Source organism: Ostrinia nubilalis, chromosome 2, assembly GCF_963855985.1.
Source record: "Ostrinia nubilalis chromosome 2, ilOstNubi1.1, whole genome shotgun sequence".
In the NCBI taxonomy this organism is placed as follows: domain Eukaryota; kingdom Metazoa; phylum Arthropoda; class Insecta; order Lepidoptera; family Crambidae; genus Ostrinia; species Ostrinia nubilalis.
Genome location: NC_087089.1, coordinates 15,969,428 through 15,992,204, shown reverse-complemented (window position 1 = coordinate 15,992,204; position 22,777 = coordinate 15,969,428). Strand labels below are relative to the sequence as shown.

The window sequence follows — 22,777 nt, the reverse complement described above, 5'->3', positions numbered from 1 at the left end:
CAGTCATTTGTATGTATGACAGCGCTATGTAGTCGGGTTATTGGCCGTATTTTTTCATGTTATCATTTCGTTGTTATCATTGAGGGACATAACTTAGAAAGATAGGCCATGTTCAGCAGTGGACGTCCTGTGGCTGAAATGATGACGATGATGATGTGATGCCGACTACCCCATTAGTCATAAAGAACAATAAGTTACGATTTGCCTTAGAAGTAATATTCAACCTTATGTGCCAAATATTACAGTCGCAAGTATATCTTATCCATATTCTTCCCCTTCGGAGTTCGGAGCGGTCGGAGGCGGCCGCATGTCATTCTCTTTGTCTGTGGTGGAGATTGTATATTCAACCCTATGTGCAGAGTATTATAGTCGCAAGTAGCTTACCCATATTCTTACCCTTCGGAGTTTGCTCTCGACTTGGTATGGAGCCTCTACGCGGCACAGCCGCGGTCGGAGGCGGCCGCATGTCGTTCTCTTTGTCTGTGGTGGAATTTGTTTCGTCTTTGGATTCTGGCGGCATTTGCTCTATGGTCTTCTGTGGGCTAGGAGGAGCTGATAAAACAAAATAAAATAGTTTCAAAAACTGTTTAGACACATTTTAGCAGTCCGAATTGAAAATAAAATAAATATACTTTGACATTTTACACTGCGCCATCTAGTCCCAAACAAAGCAAAACTTGTGCTATGGGTACCAGTGAATTCAAACATTTTTATATCTCGAAAGTACTTTATATTGAATACTAGCTGTGCCCGCGACTTCGTACGCGTGAAACACCGTTTTCGCAACATTTTTCATTGTTTTTTTTTTTTTTTTTTTATGTGATAGGAGGCAAACGAGCAGACGGATCACCTGATGGTAAGTGATTACCGTCGCCCATAGACACCCGCAGACCAAGGGGCGTTACAGGTGCGTTACCGGCCTTTAAGGTAAAGATACGCTCTCCTCTTGAAAGCTTGCAGATCGTATCCGTCCGGAAACACCGCAGACGACAGTCCATTCCACAGTTTGGTTGTACGGTGCAGGAAGTTTCTAGAGAAACGTACTGTTGTGGACTGCCAACCATCATGTTGCTCTGCTCCTATTGATCGTAGCGTGATGTTGTATAGACTATAGCCTTTCTCGATAAATAGGCTATTTTTTAACATTGAAATAATTTTTCAAATCAGACCAGTATTTCCGGAGATTAGCGCGTTCAAGTAAACAAACAAACAAACTCTTCAGCTTTATAATATTAGTATAGAAGTATAGATTTTTAATACAGTAATTATTCGAGTAGGTAAGTTAATAACAACTGAAAAGCTAAATTAGGTAACACTACATTTTAATTACAACAAACTTCTTACTAGGGGTTGCAAGTCCCGGTACTAAGGAGTGTTACTGAATTACCGGTACCAGGTCTAAGCCAGTACCGGGAAAACCGGGAAATTCGGGAATTTCGGTACCCACGTGAATGGTTATTAAAAAAAAAACCTAATTTGTACGTAATTTTAATAAAAATGTGAATAGGTCAACAAAAATATTAAACTTTTTCTGTTCAGTTCAATTGGTCTGTTACCTTAATAATAAATCAGTCAAAACAATTACACAATACGACAAAACTAGTTATAAATGCCCATTAAAAATCATAACCGCCATATTCATAAAAAGCAACAATCGTTTAATCAACCTATTTTAGTTAAAATGTGTTTCCTCACTTTCTATCAATGTCAAATACTGGCAGCGACATGAGTTAGGGACAAAACATAAATTAACTAAATTAGGTTTATAAAAAAACACGCTATTATAAGAAATAATAAGTAGTACCTAAGTACAATCAGATAAAACAATCAGTCTTAAAAGGATAGTAATGAATTAGGAATATTATTAATATTTTTTCATTTGTTGATAGTGTGTACGTAAAAAGATGATGGCATCTAGTCAAAAAATTGTTATTCAAAAATAAATTATTGAAGTCCCGAAAGTACCGAAAGTCTCGGGAATTGCATCGTCAGTACCGGAACTAGATAAAGGATTAGATTATCGGGAATTCCCGGGAAAAATGAGTACCGGTATTTCCCGGGAGCAAACCCTACTTCTTACCTTTAGTGTCACCAACTAAATATTCCCTCTCGCTCACTCTCTTCCCAGTTCTAGCGCATTCAAGCAGCCAGGTCGCCTTGACCGCCGGTAAGCCCCATTTCAATGCCCCAGTGTATTTGTCACCGGTGGGGGTGGGGCATATGAGGTGCGTAGACGCTAACGCGTTCGCTGTGTTACGCCGACAGAAGCGGAGTTGCGTTCTACGAAAAAAATGACAAACCTTACTTGACATGAAAACTTACTCAAGATTGAATGAACTGTGCCCAAGGCCCCGATTGGGGTAAAAAAATTTCAGCTTTGGACACGATTGGACGACGAACGAAAATCAGCTTTTTGAAAAATCCATATCGCGGTATCGTTTTTACCACTAGTTCAAACGATGCGGTAACGTAAAGGGAGCGCAACTGCGCCTTTACGTAAAAGCTGACAGAAAGCTACTTTATCTCAAATGCAAGCCAAACGCAAATATAAACATTTACTGTGATTTAGTAATTTTAGTTTCAAAAATAAGGTGTTCGGACTTTTAATGGGAATAACATAAATCTATTGTTTCATCTTTATTACCGCGTGAACTTTACCGTGATACCGAATTGTACATCAGCTGGAATAAACATGGAGCACGAGTGGCGCGCAACTGGAGATGAAACGCAAGTGAATTGGAGACAGGGGATCTGCGACGGTAGTACTCTAATCTTTATGGATCAATACTATTACTTACGTAGCACCAAGCAGTTTCGCCAGTTCGTCCAAGAACGCTCTCTCCATCCCACTGTAGGTACTAAGACTCGCTACGACACCGTTTAGGGGGGGTGGCCCGTCACCCCAGGTGGGAATCTGTACGGGTCGATGGTAATACTCTATGGATCATTATTATTACTACAACTTACGTAGCACCAAGCAGTTTCGCCAGTTCATCCAAGAACGCCCTCTCCATCCCGCTGTAGGTACTAAGACTCGCTACGACCCCGTTAAGTGGTGGACCCGTCACCCCAGGTGGGAATCCGTACGGGTCGATGGTAGTACTGTATGGATCATAATTATTGTTACTATAACTTACGTAGCACCGAGCAGTTTCGCCAGTTCGTCCAAGAACGCCCTCTCCATCCCGCTGTAGGTACTAAGACTCGCTGCGACCCCGGTGAGTGGGGGTGGCCCGTCACCCCAGGTGGGGATCTGAACCGGTCGATGGTAGTACTCAATGGATCATTATTATTACTACAACTTACGTGGCACCAAGCAGTTTCGCCAGTTCGTCCAAGAACGCCCTCTCCATCCCGCTGTAGGTACTAAGACTTGTCAAAGTCAAAGTCAAAATTTCTTTATTTGTTTAGACTAATAAATAGTTCTTACAAATCGTCATTTTGCTCTTAAGGAGCCTCTACATGTCTCATAATCTTTTTGCTACGACCCCGTTAAGTGGGGGTGGTCCGTCACCCCAGGTGGGGATCTGTAAGGGTCGATGATAACACTTTATGGGTCAATATTTATTATAACTTACGTAGCACCAAGGAGTTTCGCCAGTTCATCCAAGAACGCCCTCTCCATCCCACTGTAGGTACTAAGACTCGCTACGACCCCGTTTAGGGGGGGTGGCCCGTCACCCCAGGTGGGGATCTGTACGGGTCGATGGTAGTACTCTATGGGCAGTAGCTCTTGTTGGGAGAGACAGTCTTTCTGTAACAATATTGTTGATTTAATGACGTGACATTTTTACACCAAAAAATAGTTAACTTGAACGTTACATTCACGAAGTACTGAGTTTGTTTTATCACGATAGGGCAGCTTTAAGCCTGCATCGCACCTGATAGAATCTCTAGAACCTCAATGCTTATTTTCGTTTCCTTCTCATTTCGCTTCGAGCAACCTCGTCCCGACTTTCAATTTTTGGCAGTTGGCGCAGTTACACTATGCGCGATATTGATCGACAATAAGCGCGAACGTATACACGGAATTATAGGCGACCCACGACGAAAAGTGCCAGTTTACACTGTCTGATTTGATCAAATTCGCGCATAGCAATTTAACTGCGCCAGGATAGCGTTCGAGTCAAAGGGCTTGAAGCGTTCTGAAGTTGAACACGAGGTATCTGACTACACTACTCGGCTGACTTCGAAGCGAGTGACGTATAACACTTACCACCCAAAACACAGTTACAGCCTCGGCGTCCCTAGTGACCAGCTCGGAAGGATCAAAGTCCATCGGCACGAGCGCGTGCGAGCCGCCCGCGCCCGCGGCCGACTACGTACATAGTATAGACACGCTCTTAACTTACTTCGAAGCGCCGAAGCGAGTGACGTATCAAGAACTTACCACCCAAAACACAGTTACAGCCTCGGCGTCCCTAGTGACCAGCTCGGAAGGATCAAAGTCCATCGGCACGAGCGCGTGCGAGCCGCCCGCGCCCGCGGCCGACCACGTACATAGTATAGACACGCTCTTAAAACTTACTTCGAAGCGCCGAAGCGAGTGACGTATCAAGAACTTACCACCTAAAACACAGTTACAGCCTCGGCATCCCTTGTGACCAGCTCGGAAGGATTAAAGTCCATCGGCACGAGCGCGTGCGAGCCGCCCGCGCCTAGCTCGCATAACGCTTCTTCGCCCAAGCTTCATACCTCAGCTACGTTACTCGCGATGTTGGCAGAAGAAAAGTCGTCAAAGTGCTTGAAGCGTTCTGAAGTTTGAACTTCGGATCTCTACACCACTCGGCTAATTTCGGCCCTTCATGAAAGCGCCGAAGCGAGTGACGTATCAAGAACTTACCACCCAAAACACAGTTACAGCCTCGGCATCCCTTGTTACCAGCTCGGAAGGATCAAAGTCCATCGGCACGAGCGCGTGCGAGCCGCCCGCGCCCGCGGCCGCCCACGTACATAGTATAGACGCGCTCTTAACTTACTTCGAAGCGCCGAAGCAAGTGACGTATTACTTACCACCCAAAACACAGTTACAGCCTCGGCGTCCCTAGTGACCAGCTCGGAAGGATCAAAGTCCATCGGCACGAGCGCGTGCGAGCCGCCCGCGCCCGCGGCCGACCACGTACATAGTATAGACACGCTCTTAAAACTTACTTCGAAGCGCCGAAGCAAGTGACGTATTACTTACCACCCAAAACACAGTTACAGCCTCGGCGTCCCTAGTGACCAGCTCGGAAGGATCAAAGTCCATCGGCACGAGCGCGTGCGAGCCACCCGCGCCCGCGGCCGACCACGTACATAGTATAGACACGCTCTTAAAACTTACTTCGAAGCGCCGAAGCGAGTGACGTATCAAGAACTTACCACCTAAAACACAGTTACAGCCTCGGCATCCCTTGTGACCAGCTCGGAAGGATTAAAGTCCATCGGCACGAGCGCGTGCGAGCCGCCCGCGCCTAGCTCGCATAACGATTCTTCGCCCAAGCTTCATACCTCAGCTACGTTACTCGCGATGTTGGCAGAAGAAAAGTCGTCAAAGTGCTTGAAGCGTTCTGAAGTTTGAACTTCGGATCTCTACACCACTCGGCTAATTTCGGCCCTTCATGAAAGCGCCGAAGCGAGTGACGTATCAAGAACTTACCACCCAAAACACAGTTACAGCCTCGGCATCCCTTGTTACCAGCTCGGAAGGATCAAAGTCCATCGGCACGAGCGCGTGCGAGCCGCCCGCGCCCGCGGCCGCCCACGTACATAGTATAGACGCGCTCTTAACTTACTTCGAAGCGCCGAAGCAAGTGACGTATTACTTACCACCCAAAACACAGTTACAGCCTCGGCGTCCCTAGTGACCAGCTCGGAAGGATCAAAGTCCATCGGCACGAGCGCGTGCGAGCCGCCCGCGCCCGCGGCCGACCACGTACATAGTATAGACACGCTCTTAAAACTTACTTCGAAGCGCCGAAGCAAGTGACGTATTACTTACCACCCAAAACACAGTTACAGCCTCGGCGTCCCTAGTGACCAGCTCGGAAGGATCAAAGTCCATCGGCACGAGCGCGTGCGAGCCGCCCGCGCCCGCGGCCGACCACGTACATAGTATAGACACGCTCTTAAAACTTACTTCGAAGCGCCGAAGCAAGTGACGTATTACTTACCACCCAAAACACAGTTACAGCCTCGGCGTCCCTAGTGACCAGCTCGGAAGGATCAAAGTCCATCGGCACGAGCGCGTGCGAGCCGCCCGCGCCCGCGGCCGACCACGTACATAGTATAGACACGCTCTTAAAACTTACTTCGAAGCGCCGAAGCAAGTGACGTATTACTTACCACCCAAAACACAGTTACAGCCTCGGCGTCCCTTGTGACCAGCTCGGAAGGATCAAAGTCCATCGGCACGAGCGCGTGCGAGCCGCCCGCCCCTAGCTCGCATATCGCTTCTTCGTCCAAGCTTCATACCTCAGCTACACTACTAGCAAAGTTGGCCGAAGTACATAGTACAGACACGCTCTTAACTTACTTCGAAGCGCCGAAGCGAGTGACACTTCACTTCTCCCAACGTCCGATTCGTGTTGGTAAAGCGCCAGAGTCAAAGGACTTGAAGCGTTCTGAAGTTTGAACACACTACTCGGCTAATTTCGGCCCTTCATGAAAGCGCCGAAGCGAGTGACGTATCAAGAACTTACCACCCAAAACACAGTTACAGCCTCGGCATCCCTTGTTACCAGCTCGGAAGGATCAAAGTCCATCGGCACGAGCGCGTGCGAGCCGCCCGCGCCCGCGGCCGCCCACGTACATAGTATAGACGCGCTCTTAACTTACTTCGAAGCGCCGAAGCAAGTGACGTATTACTTACCACCCAAAACACAGTTACAGCCTCGGCGTCCCTAGTGACCAGCTCGGAAGGATCAAAGTCCATCGGCACGAGCGCGTGCGAGCCGCCCGCGCCCGCGGCCGACCACGTACATAGTATAGACACGCTCTTAAAACTTACTTCGAAGCGCCGAAGCAAGTGACGTATTACTTACCACCCAAAACACAGTTACAGCCTCGGCGTCCCTTGTGACCAGCTCTGAAGGATCAAAGTCCATCGGCACGAGCGCGTGCGAGCCGCCCGCGCCCGCGGCCGCCAGCGTACATAGTATAGACACGCTCTTAATTTACTTCGAAGCGCCGAAGCAAGTGACGTATTAAAAACTTACCACCCAAAACACAGTTACAGCCTCGGCGTCCCTAGTGACCAGCTCGGAAGGATCAAAGTCCATCGGCACGAGCGCGTGCGAGCCGCCCGCGCCCGCGGCCGACTACGTACATAGTATAGACACGCTCTTAACTTACTTCGAAGCGCCGAAGCGAGTGACGTATCAAGAACTTACCACCCAAAACACAGTTACAGCCTCGGCGTCCCTTGTGACCAGCTCGGAAGGATCAAAGTCCATCGGCACGAGCGCGTGCGAGCCGCCCGCGCCCGCGGCCGCCAGCGTACATAGTATAGACGCGCTCTTAACTTACTTCGAAGCACCGAAGCGAGTGACGTATGACTTACCACCCAAAACACAGTTACAGCCTCGGCGTCCCTTGTGACCAGCTCGCAAGGATCAAAGTCCATCGGCACGAGCGCGTGCGAGCCGCCCGCGCCCGCGGCCGACTACGTACATAGTATAGACACGCTCTTAACTTACTTCTAAGCGCCGAAGCGAGTGACGTATCAAGAACTTACCACCCAAAATACAGTTACAGCCTCGGCGTCCCTTGTGACCAGCTCGGAAGGATCAAAGTCCATCGGCACGAGCGCGTGCGAGCCGCCCGCGCCCGCGGGCGCCAGCGCACATAGTATAGACACGCTTTTAATTTACTTCGAAACGCCAAAGCGAGTGACGTATGACTTACCACCCAAAACACAGTTACAGCCTCGGCGTCCCTAGTGACCAGCTCCGAAGGATCAAAGTCCATCGGCACGAGCGCGTGCGAGCCGCCCGCGCCCGCGGCCGCCAGCGCGCCCCCCGCGGCCCCCACTTCCGCCCCTAACTCGCATATCGCTTCCTCGTCCAAGCCTTGCACTTCGATCTTTATGCCTGCCAAAAATGTATCTTATTATAGTCTGGTCTGTGAGCACGTAGAATTTTGTCCAACGACCCCAAGCTACCCATCCTTATCGCTCGCGCGTAATTATGTTGCTGTCGCGCTCACACACTCACTGCGGGCGCCCGTCGCACAGTCGTGACAGCAATATAATTACGCGCGAGCGATAAGGATGGGTAGCTTGGGTTCATTGGACAAAATTATACGTGCTCACCGGGCTTTAGTTGTTATTCTGTTGTGTACTTTTTCTTTCTTTTTTTCTTTCTTTTCAGACCGGGCTTTAGGCCAATATGCACGCCGTGATAACTTTTATCGACGTCAAAATGTATGGGCAAAATCGATAAAATGGCGAGTTCGATAGGAAAGGAAAATAATTGATAAAAGTATCACGGCGTCTGAAAGAAATTGGTAGTAATGGATATTAATTTAAGAATGATTTGAAACCCAATCGACATACGTTATGAGCTGTGAATACGCGTCACGCCCATATCTTTTGTAATGCAATGGGGACTATGATATGATGACGTCATTAGATATTGATTTCAAAGCTCATAAATCAATGGATAACTCCGTATAACCCTCTAACTATAATGAAGTGTTTTTAAGAAGTTGTGTCACCATTACACTAACTAGATGTGATAACTACCCAATTAATAACAACACCAGTCTAAGGCCCAGAACAGACGGTGAAACGCAACTGCAACGAAACTGCAACTGCTAGTTACTTTTGAGTTGCATCTAAGTTTCTGCCATAGCGTCCGTTGAGAGACCACACATGACGCGACCAGTTTGAAACTTTCAGTTTCAGTTTCATTAATCAGAATCATCAGAAAGTTGCAGTTGCGTTTCACCGTCTGTTCTGGGCCTTACATAACTTATACCGGTTATTTTTTAAGTATTAAAGGACTATTCTTACCTCTAAAAATCTGTTCAATTTCTTCAGTCGGCTGCTCCGTGACGTCGGACGTGACGTCAGGCTGTTGCACTGTTGCATTTGGTGCTGCCGGTTCTGGTGTCTTCTCTCTTGGAGGCTCTGGTTCTGGCATATTTTCTGGGAAAACAATTTGCATTTGTATTTGATGAGTATTAAGGTTCACTGTTCTTTGTCCAGCAGTGGACGATATTAGGTTGAAAACGAATGAACAGTTTGTGACATCTTTAGGATATATTCTCCAATTCTATGACAAGCAAGATGACTGTTTATGATTGATTTACGCCCGATTCCCATATTCAATCCTTGTCCAAATCCGGATTACAACTGTCAAATTGAATTCAGTTTTAGATTATATTTCCAAAATTATCGATTTTTCTAACACTTTAATATTGTTTAAATATACTAATAAACAATATAAAAATGTAAAAACATCAAAAACCGCAGATATTTTGGCCAAAAACATATTAAAATTTGACAGTTGACAATCCAAATCCGTATATAGATGACCCACGCTGAACTGTCCCACCAAACTCAATGACAGGGGGGCGCTACCATCGTTCAACTATATGGTTTCCAACATGGCAAAAATCGGAATCAGCGATCCGGTATTGACGGTGGCGCCCCACTGTCAATGTCATGGATAGGACAGTTCAGTATTTTGGAACTATAATTTGGATTAGGATTGAATATAGAAATCCAGCATTAGTAGGGGTCTATTGGTCGACACATTTTCGACGACTAAAGTGGATTCAGTCACTAGCCGAAGCTTCGTATCGACAAAATCGATAAATAAGGCTTTCTTGAAACTACTGAAAATACTCGAAAAGCCTAATCCGTATACTTCAGTCATAGAATTCATAATACATTTGATTGCTTATCATCTCATAAAGATAGAACTAAAAGTTTAAATAAGAAAATTACACTCACGGCTCAAATAATGGTTCACAATTTCATCCTGCACTGGTTCTTCGACCTCCGGCGTGGGAGGAGGTAAGTCCAGCGGCCCCCGTCTTAATAGCTGCAAGTTTCTCTTGCTCATAGGAGACGCGGGTTCGATTTTAGGTTTACGTGCACTTGATTTGGCTGGCGTTGTGGGCTTCGTATCTATTAGATACTGTGAACAAAAATGCATATTGTTATGGGGGAGTTCTAAATGTAAAATGCAAGTTCGATGAGTCATCATCATCATCATCATCATCATCATTTCAGCCACAGGACGTCCACTGCTGAACATAGGCCTCCCCTAATGACTTGTATATCGCACGGTTGGTAGCGGCCTGCATCCAGCGCCTTCCTGCTACCTTTATCAGGTCGTCGGTCCACCTTGTGGGTGGACGTCCCACGCTGTTCGATGTTCGATGAGTTAAATATTAGAAAATCTATAAATCTTTAAATTATTGTTAGTGTCCGGTTTTGATTTTTAAACCTCTCTTGATGCGTCCACTTTAAGTGCAGCGACAGTGATCAGTGATCGCCATTGTACAGATCGTACCATCCACGAAGACGCGCCCCACCAATTTTTGGTCTCGGTCGCGCGGGGTGCGGAGAGTTTGATCCGAGCAATCCAAGCGTCATTATTGTAGTATGCGTGTGCACTCGTGGATCATTTAGCGTGTACCGATAACACTCAAACATTAGCGGAAGAATGGTGGGGTGAGTCTTCATAGATGGAACGATCTATACTGACAGCGTCATTTCACGTGGAACAACTGCCAACCTTATCGATTTATGATAAGGTCGAAAGTCACACACTGGGCGGCGAGTGACGTCACAGAGCAGCGCACACCGCTAGGGCCGCGGCCTTACTGCCGACGACGGCTAGTGACGTCACACAGTGGGCACTCGCTGCGGCTGGTGACGTCACACAGCGGGCACTCACCTCGGCCTCGTCCAGCGGCCGCCCCTGGCCGGCCATGACGCTGTTGACCAGCCACAGCGGGCTCAGTACACACGGCGGGCCGGCTCTGATGACGTCACACGCGGGCACTCACCTCGGCCTCGTCCAGCGGCCGCCCCTGGCCGGCCATGACGCTGTTGACCAGCCACAGCGGGCTCAGTACACACGGCGGGCCGGCTCTGATGACGTCACACGCGGGCACTCACCTCGGCCTCGTCCAGCGGCCGCCCCTGGCCGGCCATGACGCTGTTGACCAGCCACAGCGGGCTCAGTACACACGGTGGGCCGGCTCTGATGACGTCACACGCGGGCACTCACCTCGGCCTCGTCCAGCGGCCGCCCCTGGCCGGCCATGACGCTGTTGACCAGCCACAGCGGGCTCAGTACACACGGCGGGCCGGTTCTGATGACGTCACACGGCGGGCACTCACCTCGGCCTCGTCCAGCGGCCGCCCCTGGCCGGCCATGACGCTGTTGACCAGCCACAGCGGGCTCAGTACACACGGTGGGCCGGCTCTGATGACGTCACACGCGGGCACTCACCTCGGCCTCGTCCAGCGGCCGCCCCTGGCCGGCCATGACGCTGTTGACCAGCCACAGCGGGCTCAGTACACACGGCGGGCCGGCTCTGATGACGTCACACGCGGGCACTCACCTCGGCCTCGTCCAGCGGCCGCCCCTGGCCGGCCATGACGCTGTTGACCAGCCACAGCGGGCTCAGTACACACGGCGGGCCGGTTCTGATGACGTCACACGGCGGGCACTCACCTCGGCCTCGTCCAGCGGCCGCCCCTGGCCGGCCATGACGCTGTTGACCAGCCACAGCGGGCTCAGTACGCATACAGAGGGCAGCGCGCGCTGGGCAGCTAGGGCCGCGGCCTTACTGCCGGCGACGGCGTGCGTGACGCGCTCGTGCGGGCAGTCGTAGCGGACGCCGCCGCCGCGGGACACGCAAGCCACGGCTTTCTCGCGGCAAGTGCCTTCGAGGCCGGTCACCCAGATCTAAAAAGAAAAGGCGTATATAGAAAGAAAGAAAGATACATTTATTACAATGGACATCACACAAATATACAGGCAATTACATAGACATGGCACATAATAATGGAAGAAGAAAAAAATAAAAACAAGAGTAAACTGAGCAGTGCCACCCTTTCGCCAACAAGATGCCCACTGCAACGGGACCCCACTCAGCATATGCCGTGGCCCACGGTGACGAAGGCCACGGCGCTGGTTTTCAGTGTGCCCCATGCCGAGTGAGGGTCACGGACCATTGGTAAAATAAATATGAGTTGTTATATCTAATAGCTTACCCTACTACCACTTATGGCAACATCTTGAAAAAAAATTGAGATCCGGCTCGAAGGACCATCGTTTGAGCCTTAGGTCTTGACCAAAACCTTTTTTTAACAGTCCCGTTAGCCCCTCATTCGTTCGTTTCAGTCGAAAGACGTCCACTGCTGGACAAAGGCCTCCCCCAAGGATTTCCACAAAGACCGGTCCTGCGCCGCTCGCATCCAGGCGCCTCCCGCGACCTTCACTCTTAGCCCCTCGTACTAAATATGCTTGTGTCACGAGTAGACTCACTACAATAGTCGAGCGTCAGCGGGGTTCGAACCCGCGTTTTTCGGATGACGAGTCAGCCAGTCCGACCCCTTCACCGTTCGGCTATCGTGGCTTCGAAATACTTGAGCTGTTACAATGATGGTGGTGAAGGAGACAAAGGGGAAAATAAATAAATAATAAACATTTTACTTACGCAAAATCCGTCAAAAATAGGCCCAGCCTTCTTTATGTAACTGACGTCGAAATTCTCAAATGCAGCTATAATTTCCTTATCAACTAGCGATGAATCGTTTGATTTCTTTGAAGACTCTTGAGTCAGCTGAAAAATACAGAAATTGCTCATTAATAAAAAGTCAAAGGAAGAGCAAAAATATTATTATGTAACTATATCAGTAAGTAAAGTTTACCTTCATTCTTCCTGATAAAGTAGACATGTCGGTCGCTCTACTTTCATCAACAAAATTACTGGGCGGTCGCAAATTAGTAATACGCGAGAAGTTCAGACCTGAAACAAAATATAAGGTGCTTTAATATAAGAATCCTTATTAGACCTGTAAGATCTTATTGGGTGTAGGTACTCTTCTTGTTGTACTTAGAGGCTTTTTTTTGTAACAAAAATGTATTCTCCATTCATAGCGCATAACGGAGTAGGTTCCTGTGGTAGAAGAATGGAACAGGAGGCAACCCTCTTGCACCGTTTTGCTTCGTTAAATCCCGCGAGGCTAAAGCAGTTAGCAGTGTGCAGCTGTGACGTCACACGTAGCCTGCGTCACTCAGTCATGTCAGGCGCGCGATGCTCACGCCTGCTGCTCTAGCGCCGCCTACTGCGTGTGACGTCACACGCTACGTCACTCACTCATGTCGGGCGCGCGGTGCTCGGCGAGCGGCGATGACGTAGACGCGCCACACACGCGGTACTGCGCCAGCGGGAGCGACACGCCGCGCGCCGCCGAGTCTCTGATCCACGCCTAAAGCCCGGTCTGTGAGCACGTAGAATTTTGTCCAATGACCCCAAGCTACCCATCTTTATCGCTCGCGCGTAATTATATTGCTATCGCGACTGTGCGACGGGCGCCCGCAGTGAGTGTGCGAGTCATTGGACAAAATTCTACGTGCTCACAGACCAGACTATACTGCTGTAGCGCCGCCTACTGCGTGTGACGTCACACGCTACGTCACTCACTCATGTCGGGCGCGCGGTGCTCGGCGAGCGGCGATGACGTAGACGCTCCACAAACGCGGTACTGCGCCAGCGGGAGCGACACGCCGCGCGCCGCCGAGTCTCTGACCCACTCTTATTGCTCTAGCACCGCCTACTGCGCGTGTGACGTCACACGCTACGTCACTCACTCATGTCGGGTGCGCGGTGCTCGGCGAGCGGCGATGACGTAGACGCTCCACAAACGCGGTACTGCGCCAGCGGGAGCGACACGCCGCGCGCCGCCGAGTCTCTGATCCACGCCTAAAGCCCGGTCTGTGAGCACGTAGAATTTTGTCCAATGACCCCAAGCTACCCATCCTTATCGCTCGCGCATAATTATATTGCTATCGCGACTGTGCGACGGGCGCCCGCAGTGAGTGTGCGAGTCATTGGACAAAATTCTACGTGCTCACAGACCAGACTATACTGCTGTAGCGCCGTCTACTGCCCGTCTGACGTCACATGCTACGTCACTCACTCATGTCGGGCGCGCGGTGCTCGGCGAGCGGCGATGACGTAGACGCTCCACACACGCGGTACTGCGCAAGCGGGAGCGACACGCCGCGCGCCGCCGAGTCTCTGACCCACGCCTAAAGCCCGGTCTGTGAGCACGTAGAATTTTGTCCAATGACCCCAAGCTACCCATCTTTATCGCTCGCGCGTAATTATATTGCTATCGCGACTGTGCGACGGGCGCCCGCAGTGAGTGTGCGAGTCATTGGACAAAATTCTACGTGCTCACAGACCAGACTATACTGCTGTATCGCCGCCTACTGCGCGTGTGACGTCACACGCTACGTCACTCACTCATGTCGGGCGCGCGGTGCTCGGCGAGCGGCGATGACGTAGACGCGCCGCACACGCGGTACTGCGTCAGCGGGAGCGACACGCCGCGCGCCGCCGAGTCTCTGACCCACGACGGTAATACGCACGCCTTGCCGTACTCTAGGGCTGCCTTGTACTTCTCACTGCCTATGCCTTCCCTGTAAATAATGATTAGTAGTTTAGGAGCTGCCACACTGGCGGATTACGAGCGTTTCCAAAGCGGAGCGGCCACGCAGTGAACACGTCGCGGCTGCACGTTTCCGCTTCGCGTCGCCGTTCCGCTTAGAAAACGCTTTCAATCCGCCAGTGTGGCAGCTCATTTAAAAGGTACAGCTAAGTAAATAAATGAACATACTATTATAATTTATCTTTTGCATGTCTGGTAAAGCATCAGCCAAGCTTTCTCTCATAGCAATTTGATGCACCCATTCTAAGACACCTACACTGCACACTGTATCAATAAGAAGGCTTAAATTTTCTAAGACTTACTTTGTTAACACCACCACATCGGTTGTCTCACTCTGGAACGCCCCAGAAAAAGATCCACCATGTTCACTCACGAGCTTCATAATCATGTGTTTATCTTTCTTTGAAATGCCTGACGTGGTGACTTGCAAGTTCGCAAACGGTGGCAACTTGTGGCTATCGAACTCTGACGACGAACCGTTGATGTTCATGTTCATGGATGCCTCCCAAACGGCTTCCACCCATGTCTCACTCATGACTGGTATTCCTTTTTCTACTGATTTCTGATAAATAAAGGAATTACTTGTTAGTTATTTTTGCAGGGCAATCGAATACCGCACTTAGCCTCATGATAGGGCCATTGTGCGCGATTTGTGGTTTATCTTCCGACTCCAACCACCCCAGATCAGGAATTACTTGTATATTAAGATCTAATTAGATTTTAAAACTGAATCAAGCAATAAAATTGAAATCAAAAGTAAGTAGGGAATATTGAGTAAATGATTTGTTACTTACAATATACTTGTCAGAAAGGACAGTATCGGAAACAAGGTGTGTAGTGTCATCAGTTAAAACTGTACTGTATAGACCTCCCATCCAGTGGACTTTTTTCTTTATATTTTCCTGTAAAAATACAGCACTATTTACAAATTTATCTTTGCTATAAGCAACTGAACTCACAGGCGCGGATCCACCGTTGTGGGAACTGTGGGCATGCCCACAACCCTAATTTGCTTGTTTTAATTATGATCTATTGATAAGATCGATAGGCATGTATGTATGTGCGGGCATGTAGTGATCAAACTCTCACTTTGCTAATTTTTGGTGGCTGTGCCCACAACCTTTTTTGAGGGCTGGATCCGCGCCTGTGAACTCAATGCTAACATGTTTTTAGTCCAAATTCCATTGGCAAAACTATTGCAACATTACTTCATATCATACCTTTTTCTGTTTGGTCAGTCCACTTGCAGTAATTACAAGACTTTTCATGGCTATAGTGAAGATTGGCTCAGGACCTGAGGGTATGGGTATACCCTCAGTTAGACAACATGACAAACATCTGGGACCCACAATTCTGGTAAAAAAAGAAAACAACACCACCTAACTTGAGTGAAACTACTATCACAAACAAAACAAGCAAACAATAGGTATGCATTTTATAGGATTTTAATAAAATGTTAGTATTCTTTGAATAAATAATATTCAGTGACTAGTCACTAGATGTGATGTGATATCACTACAATACCTTTAACATGTAAAAGTTAGAAAAAAGATATTGGTTTTTGATCTCATTTAATTTACATTTTAGGATAAACAAAAGTTTACTTACAAACACTTTGTTGTTCGAAGTTTATCATACAACTCGCCTTCGAACTGGGACATAACGAAAACATCTTTTTTCGTTAGTCCCGTGAAGAAATTCCAACTTTTTTCTTTTATCCATTGGGCTGTGAGACCGCCCCCGCAATGCTGCTCGCAGGCCTTTTAATCATAATTACAGTAATTAGCTTTAGTTATATGCAATAACAGCCATGAAATGTATAGTAAAAGTTATAAAACTTACCACAAAAGCAAGTTGCATGTCTTCCGAGCACTCATTTTCACTGTTACAGTCTTTCGGTATTATAAACGCAACTTTAATTTCATCACCCATTTTCAACAGCTTAAGAATACACTAAGGTCGTATTAGTTGTAATTAGATTTGCGGAAATTAATAGGTTTTACGACATTTTTACAATAAAATTCCGCCAAATGTTTACAAATTATTTGACATTATTTGACAACTTGACAACATGCAAAATTCCGTTTTCCCTCCTCCATTCGTTCAATCAAAATTTATGACATTTCATATTTTAACGTTCAATCAAAAAATGTGTTTTTTGACTGGAGATGAACAGTTTAGCCAGGTTTGAAATAGAGGGGACAACAGGGGGACAAGGAATTTAGTTGACCCGAACTGTTCATCTTTATTTAACTCTTCTTTCCATTGTTTCTTGATAAACTGATTCCGATAAAATTGATTTTAATAAAATCAAATTAAGAAAATAATCAAAGACATTAAATTCCAAACTATCTTACCAGTGGCCATAGCTGGGCACCGTTAATCAAATAGTTAACTTCGTTAATCGTTAAACCGTTAATAAAAAAATTAACTTCGTTAAACGTTAAAACGTTACATTTCGCAAGACTTAACGCAAGTTAACGTTAATCGTTAATCCGTTAACACAGTCTTTCCCAAAGTGGGCGATAACGCCCCCTTGTGGGCGCTGCAGGCTTAAAGGGGGGCGGTAAGAGACCCAGAAAAAAAATCGGGACGTTGTGTAGAGTAGAGATGGGTTATACTAGGTAAATTTGATACTAGGTGCACCTATTCCTAGTATTTATTAATACTCGATCCAAATACCTATTCCATAGTCTATAGTAGTAATTTAGCATACTTGACGCGACTTAGGATTGAGGATTAGTCCGCACTAGTCGCGTCAAGTATGACTTTAAAATACAATTTTCTTTGAAAAGATACAACCGTAGTATGAATAATGCAATTTGAAATTGAATAATAATGTTTTTGCTGGCTGTTGATTGATTGATATCCTCCCTTGATACTTCAACAGGCTTAGTTGGCGTATTTAAAAAACATCAATTTCATAAAAATATAAATGGTTTGACTACGTTTGTGTGCGTTTGCTTCGTCGCGCTCAAATTTGTTTGGTCAGACAGAGACGGAGTGAATCTCTACGTTCGCACATAAGCTTAGCGAGAAATACTCGGTGCGCGTAATACACGACTACGGATTACGCAATAATAACCTCTATTACTTTGATGGTAGGGTCGGAAATCGTGTAATTTATAAAATACTAGGTGGATCAAGTATTTTATTTAAAAATTGGAATAGGTGCCGCCTAGTACTGTAAAATACCTAGTGTGTGGATCTGTTCTAGTAAATACGTCTCATCTCTAATGTAGAGGCTTGGGAGGCGTCATTTACTAGGAGCACTCGACTCTCGACTACAAATGGGGGCGCTAAAAAGAATTTATTCTCAAAGTGGGCAATAGACAAAATAAGTTTGGGAACCGCTGCGTTAACACATGATAACAAAACGAAAAAAAATATTATATGCAAGGTTCAAATAATTTAGAAAGCTTGTATCGCGCATGGAATTTATTCCTCTTTTATGTTTGCGCTACAAGCTTTCGAAATTATTTGAACCTTGCATAAGTACAATTATTTTTTTCGTTTTAGTACAACTGCATTTCAGAATAAAAGCTTGTTTTTAAAAAAGTTTAAAACACTTTTTAGTAACTAGTTCCTATCTCAATCTCAGAGCCTTGGTTCAATTACAATACAATTTAGCACCAAAGTGCTCGAAAAGACAAATCCAGCAAACCCAAACTCGATAAGTTTCCACAATTTCATTTAGGAATTCCTATGGCCACCTCCTGACTCCATCATCAGGACCCTGGACATCATCTAGTACTAAAGTGCTCGAAAAGACAAATCCAATGAACCCAAATTCGATGCGATGACGCCGTTTCATTTAGGAGTTCCTATGGCCCTGTTTTACCCGTGGTCCCCCCAACGGGGACATGTTGGGGGGACCACGGGTAAAAGAGGCCGTCGTTAGTGATCTGGTTACAAAAACTGTTGTTTTGGGTTCTGGAAGTTCTGGAAGCCCGAACGTACTTGTCAGAACGCGTTTTTCTAGCGTTTTTCAGCGTGCCTGCTATATCTTTTTGGTAAATAGTAGGTACTGGATTAACGATTAACGGACTTAGGATAATTTAACGGAAGTTAACGAGTCCGTTAACATTTTTTAAAGTTAACTTAAAAGTTAATCCGTTAATAGAAATGTTAACTTCGTTAATTAACGATTAACGGATTAACGAGTTAATGCCCAGCTATGCCAGTGGCGGACTTACGTCGCCGTGCCAGCGAAATTTGTTCAACCATTTCGTAACCGTTGTCTCCTGACTGGTTGGATGGACCGATTAACGAGTTAGTGAATCCGACACACGTTGACTTCAACAAGCCCAATCTCGATGCCGTCTAGCTATAGCGAAAAATCGTTTTATTAGCAACCGACCTCAGGGCCTCTGCCACAGATAGGGTTGCCAGGCGTCCGGATAAAGCCGGACATAGTTAGGCTTTTTGATTGCGTGTCCGGCCAAAATAACCGATATCCGGCCTATCCGGCTTTTGTTAGGCTTTTTATTTAAGCCACAGAATAAGGCACGCACGCATCAGAACGTTAGGCAACCGATGATGATAGTACTCACCAGCCACTCGTGAGGTCACACTAATTGCACATCTGTGGCCTCTACTGTGTGTACTTCTGATTGATTGATTAACCATTTCTGGTAAAACAGAGAACACATTGAACGTTTGCATAAATGCACCTAGCGTGGGCTTCCTTCGTAGGGCTCGGATGATAGGAATAAAAGACAATTAACATTTAAATACGTTACTTTAATAAAAATAAATACACGCAACATTTTTACCTACTAGTACATAGGTACCTAAATATCAACGAAGTAAAAATAATTTTATCTACTTACACAGAATTGGTATTAAATAGACGATTGGAAACTATATTTCTATAATTTTTACTTTTAGATCATAAAATATGCTTTGAATATTATATTTTATTAAGATGAGAGAAAGGCAAATTGTTTTCATCTCCTGAGGTATCTACAAAAATGTATAAATTATACCTTCACATACTAAGTACATAATAATATTATGTGTAAATTATTATTTCTAACAAAACAAACAAAAGTACATTGATTGTTATTATGAATCAGGCAAACTAATCTCAGTAAATAGTGATATGTGGTGTTTATAATTCAAATATTTTAGTTCAACAAATCATCATGATTTAAAACATTAATGTCTAACTCTCACAGGCAAAAAGTATACATATTCAAGATAAAAAACATATCTATAATATTTATTGCATGATCCTAAGTTGCACCCTAAGTAAGGCTAGCACAATTTAGCTAACATTCACTTTAACAAGCATATTAATATTATTACATTACAATCATTCTATTTAATGCAAGTACTACTTCTATACATATAAAATCTATACCGGTAGGTACTTGATTGAGGAATTATTTACTTTTGTTGATCAATAAAAAGTTTTATATTAAAACTAATCTACAGTTTTTTCAAATTTTCACAATCTACTTTGCTTGTAAGGTGCCAGAGCATTATATTGTAAAAATATCAGTATTAAGTTGATTAGTTGCTGTATATTTATTCAGCATCTAAACGTGACTAGAGGTGTCATAATCATTACACTCTAACCACTATCACACAAAGTGTACGCTTGCCATTAAGCTGGTTTTTCACAGAAGCTGACAAAACGGTCTCTTCCATTCATCTATCGTGAATCTAAACTGATAACAAACTTATAATATGAGTTATTATGTTGCTAGTCTATTTCCTCCTCCGTGTCCGTACTACCGTCCAGCCGGGTTCAACGTCTTCATCCATTGGTTCGGGTTCGTTATTTTGGTGGGATGATGAAGCCACTTCTCCATTTGTTTGGTCATCATCTTCTCCACTGCTACTAGTTGTGTCGTCATCTGGATTCCCATGGTACTGAAAGTGGTAATAAGCATATTAGTGTTAATGTTAAAATTGTATGTTATTGTTCTAAAATGATTGGATATTTTTTTAAATATTTTGTATTATTTCATCATCAACCTTTGGAAATACACTGGGCCCAGCTAAGGTGGCCACTGCCTTAGTGAATACCCCACTGAGAAGCTCTGTAGTCTGTAATTAAATTACATTTACGTATAAAATAATGCATGTAGTAACAACTTACTTGAGGAGGTACCGATTCATGTATCGGCTGACTGAGCCACTTCTGGCACTTGGGCATAGCTTCGATTCTAGCTCTCAGCTCATCGTGCTGGCCCTCCTTCAGCAAACTCAGGAACATAAGGAGCACTGATGCTATTTCTGTAAATTACAGTCAGGGATCAGCATACCGATTTTTAATTAAATAAATGAAATCATAAATCGTTTATTTATGCAAGTAGGCTCCCAAAGAGCACTTTTATACGATCCAACCCTACCACTGCTTCGGAACAGTAATATGGGCTAGTGTTGAGAAGCAAAGCAAGACTCAAAAAACTACTTTTAAAAAAGTTATTAAAAAATCAATAAACCTTTTGGCGAGTTATCATGGCATACGGTATCAAATTCTTCGTCCATAAGATCCTCTATTACTTCTGTTAGTTCTGGGATGTCTACTACATTCTCCACACAAAACCTTGCTATGTAAACTGACATCAGCTGGGCAGTCTGGAAGTTAAAACGTTATTCTAAGTATTTCTGGAATCTCTATAATATTTGGGTTAAATTATAGAAATGCTACAAAATAAAATAGCCCAAGTTAGTGTTGATGTTTTGAGTAAGGGTAAGCTTATTGAAATTTATTTGTAACGAAATTGTATGTTATCTTTTTTGAAATTATAACTTATTTTTTGTTAATTTAAACGAATTAATATTAAATTTACTTAAATTTACATACTTTTTCCCCGCCTGGTGCACCCATGCCATGTTCAACCGCAAGTTGTAAGGCTGTCCAGTTATTTAACACCAAATCGACTATAGGTTTGAAATCGTCGTACAACATATTTTCACTTAAACTTGTTTAAATAGAATACAGAATTCGTATATTCGCAAACAAAACCCAAAATCACACGCTCACATCTGGGGTAACCTCTCAAATTGAAGTTGACGACTTGACTGACTTTATTTTTTTTTGTTTGATCAATCAATGTGTTTTTTTTGGTTCTATATTGGCTCACATAAAATTCTAAATCCTATTCTTTGTCTTACTACCGATTTGTGTTCATAATAATCACTCTTCATAATTTTATTTTTCATACTTTTTTTATTCATACATTTTTATTACTACCATCGGAGCTCATAACATTTAGTAATCATAATTTTTTTATCAATACTGTTACTACCAAGAACCATTTAAAATACATAATTTTTATTTTCAGATCTTTTTTCTTCATAACATTCATTGATCATATTGTTTTAATTAATAATGTTGTTACTAAGAACATACTTCAACTCAAATAATGTTGTTCAGAATAATTTACTTAATAACAGACATACTCGTATCTTTAAAAAAATCGGTAGCGCATTTTCTTACATAACTTTTCAATTCCTATCATTGGAGGTCCGAAAATAGTTCTCATACAATTTGATACCATAATGATCATTCTTCATAAAAAATTTAAAACCTACATATTTAAAAACATAATCATTGATATTCATAATATCACTAATCATACACTTAGTTTTTACTAATATTTGTTTTCATATATTTTTCTATACTAATGATCGAAACTCATAATCATTCGAATAAATAACTATAATATTCATAAATGTGATGTATCCTAATATTTGTTTTCATAAATTTATTACTCATAAGTGTATTTATCCATATTATTGAAAATCATGATGTCTATTAATCGTAATCGTGTATTAAATCGTATTTTAACATTAAATTAATTTGAAATGGTCCAAAACAGGCAATATTTTGTGCCACAAAACTAACGTGACAGAAACGAATCGCTGCAAAACCGACTCCACGTAGTCTTGTCTGCCCTACCCCTAGAGTGTAATTTAAAAGCCGGAGGCGCGGAGGGAGGGCAGCCCTCGCCCGCTGTAACGAGGCTCAGGCGCCCGGGTGAGTTGGAGCGGCTGAGGCTGGTCGCCGAGGCGCCGATGGCGATCCAAAAAGCCGAAGCTGCGGAAGCAAGCGTGGGTGCCTGAGCCTCGTTACGC

The 22,777-nt window shown here is 44.9% G+C and overlaps 4 protein-coding genes across 4 annotated transcripts; all 4 read right to left on the bottom strand.

Annotated features, from left to right (window-relative positions):
• Positions 1–258: 258 nt before the first annotated feature.
• On the bottom strand, positions 259–3,256 carry LOC135085658 (DNA topoisomerase 2-binding protein 1-like). The gene is made up of 4 exons (XM_063980434.1): positions 3,138–3,256; positions 2,081–2,280; positions 385–552; positions 259–323 (listed from the first exon to the last, which is right to left on the bottom strand). Exons 1-4 carry the CDS (start codon positions 3,182–3,184, stop codon positions 259–261), a joined length of 480 nt encoding a protein of 159 aa, XP_063836504.1. The 5' UTR covers positions 3,185–3,256.
• Positions 3,257–7,184: 3,928 nt separating this feature from the next.
• Positions 7,185–10,955, bottom strand: LOC135085651 (uncharacterized). The gene is made up of 6 exons (XM_063980420.1): positions 10,890–10,955; positions 9,938–10,124; positions 8,993–9,127; positions 7,885–8,069; positions 7,541–7,642; positions 7,185–7,298 (listed from the first exon to the last, which is right to left on the bottom strand). Exons 1-6 carry the CDS (start codon positions 10,923–10,925, stop codon positions 7,185–7,187), a joined length of 759 nt encoding a protein of 252 aa, XP_063836490.1. The 5' UTR covers positions 10,926–10,955.
• Positions 10,956–11,207: 252 nt separating this feature from the next.
• LOC135079044 (uncharacterized) lies at positions 11,208–16,764 on the bottom strand. The gene is made up of 11 exons (XM_063973678.1): positions 16,526–16,764; positions 16,292–16,443; positions 15,904–16,036; positions 15,478–15,585; positions 14,986–15,245; positions 14,479–14,654; positions 13,654–13,752; positions 12,878–12,975; positions 12,664–12,789; positions 11,676–11,909; positions 11,208–11,378 (listed from the first exon to the last, which is right to left on the bottom strand). Exons 1-11 carry the CDS (start codon positions 16,613–16,615, stop codon positions 11,208–11,210), a joined length of 1,647 nt encoding a protein of 548 aa, XP_063829748.1. The 5' UTR covers positions 16,616–16,764.
• A 2,641-nt stretch (positions 16,765–19,405) lies between these two features.
• LOC135087009 (uncharacterized) lies at positions 19,406–21,734 on the bottom strand. The gene is made up of 4 exons (XM_063981868.1): positions 21,504–21,734; positions 21,139–21,274; positions 20,793–20,929; positions 19,406–20,563 (listed from the first exon to the last, which is right to left on the bottom strand). Exons 1-4 carry the CDS (start codon positions 21,606–21,608, stop codon positions 20,399–20,401), a joined length of 543 nt encoding a protein of 180 aa, XP_063837938.1. The 5' UTR covers positions 21,609–21,734; the 3' UTR covers positions 19,406–20,398.
• Between the last annotated feature and the right edge of the window lie 1,043 nt (positions 21,735–22,777).

Coding starts and splice junctions, on each gene's coding strand:
- LOC135085658 (XM_063980434.1), bottom strand. CDS start 3,184: ATGGAGAGGGCGTTCTTGGACGAACTGGCGAAACTGCTCGGTGCTAC. Junction 2,281..3,137: donor GCGAAACTGCTCGGTGCTAC/GTAAGTTATAGT, acceptor TTTTTTTCGTAG/AACGCAACTCCGCTTCTGTC. Junction 324..384: donor TCCGAAGGGTAAGAATATGG/GTAAGCTACTTG, acceptor TCTCCACCACAG/ACAAAGAGAATGACATGCGG.
- LOC135085651 (XM_063980420.1), bottom strand. CDS start 10,925: ATGGCCGGCCAGGGGCGGCCGCTGGACGAGGCCGAG. Junction 10,125..10,889: donor GGCCGCTGGACGAGGCCGAG/GTGAGTGCCCGC, acceptor TTTTGTTCACAG/TATCTAATAGATACGAAGCC. Junction 7,643..7,884: donor CTGTAACTGTGTTTTGGGTG/GTAAGTCATACG, acceptor CTATGTACGTAG/TCGGCCGCGGGCGCGGGCGG.
- LOC135079044 (XM_063973678.1), bottom strand. CDS start 16,615: ATGGGTGATGAAATTAAAGTTGCGTTTATAATACCGAAAGACTGTAAC. Junction 16,444..16,525: donor ACATGCAACTTGCTTTTGTG/GTAAGTTTTATA, acceptor TATGATTAAAAG/GCCTGCGAGCAGCATTGCGG. Junction 12,976..13,653: donor GCACCGCGCGCCCGACATGA/GTGAGTGACGTA, acceptor ATTTTGTTTCAG/GTCTGAACTTCTCGCGTATT.
- LOC135087009 (XM_063981868.1), bottom strand. CDS start 21,608: ATGTTGTACGACGATTTCAAACCTATAGTCGATTTGGTGTTAAATAAC. Junction 20,930..21,138: donor CCATGATAACTCGCCAAAAG/GTTTATTGATTT, acceptor TGTAATTTACAG/AAATAGCATCAGTGCTCCTT. Junction 20,564..20,792: donor ATGAATCGGTACCTCCTCAA/GTAAGTTGTTAC, acceptor TACCACTTTCAG/TACCATGGGAATCCAGATGA.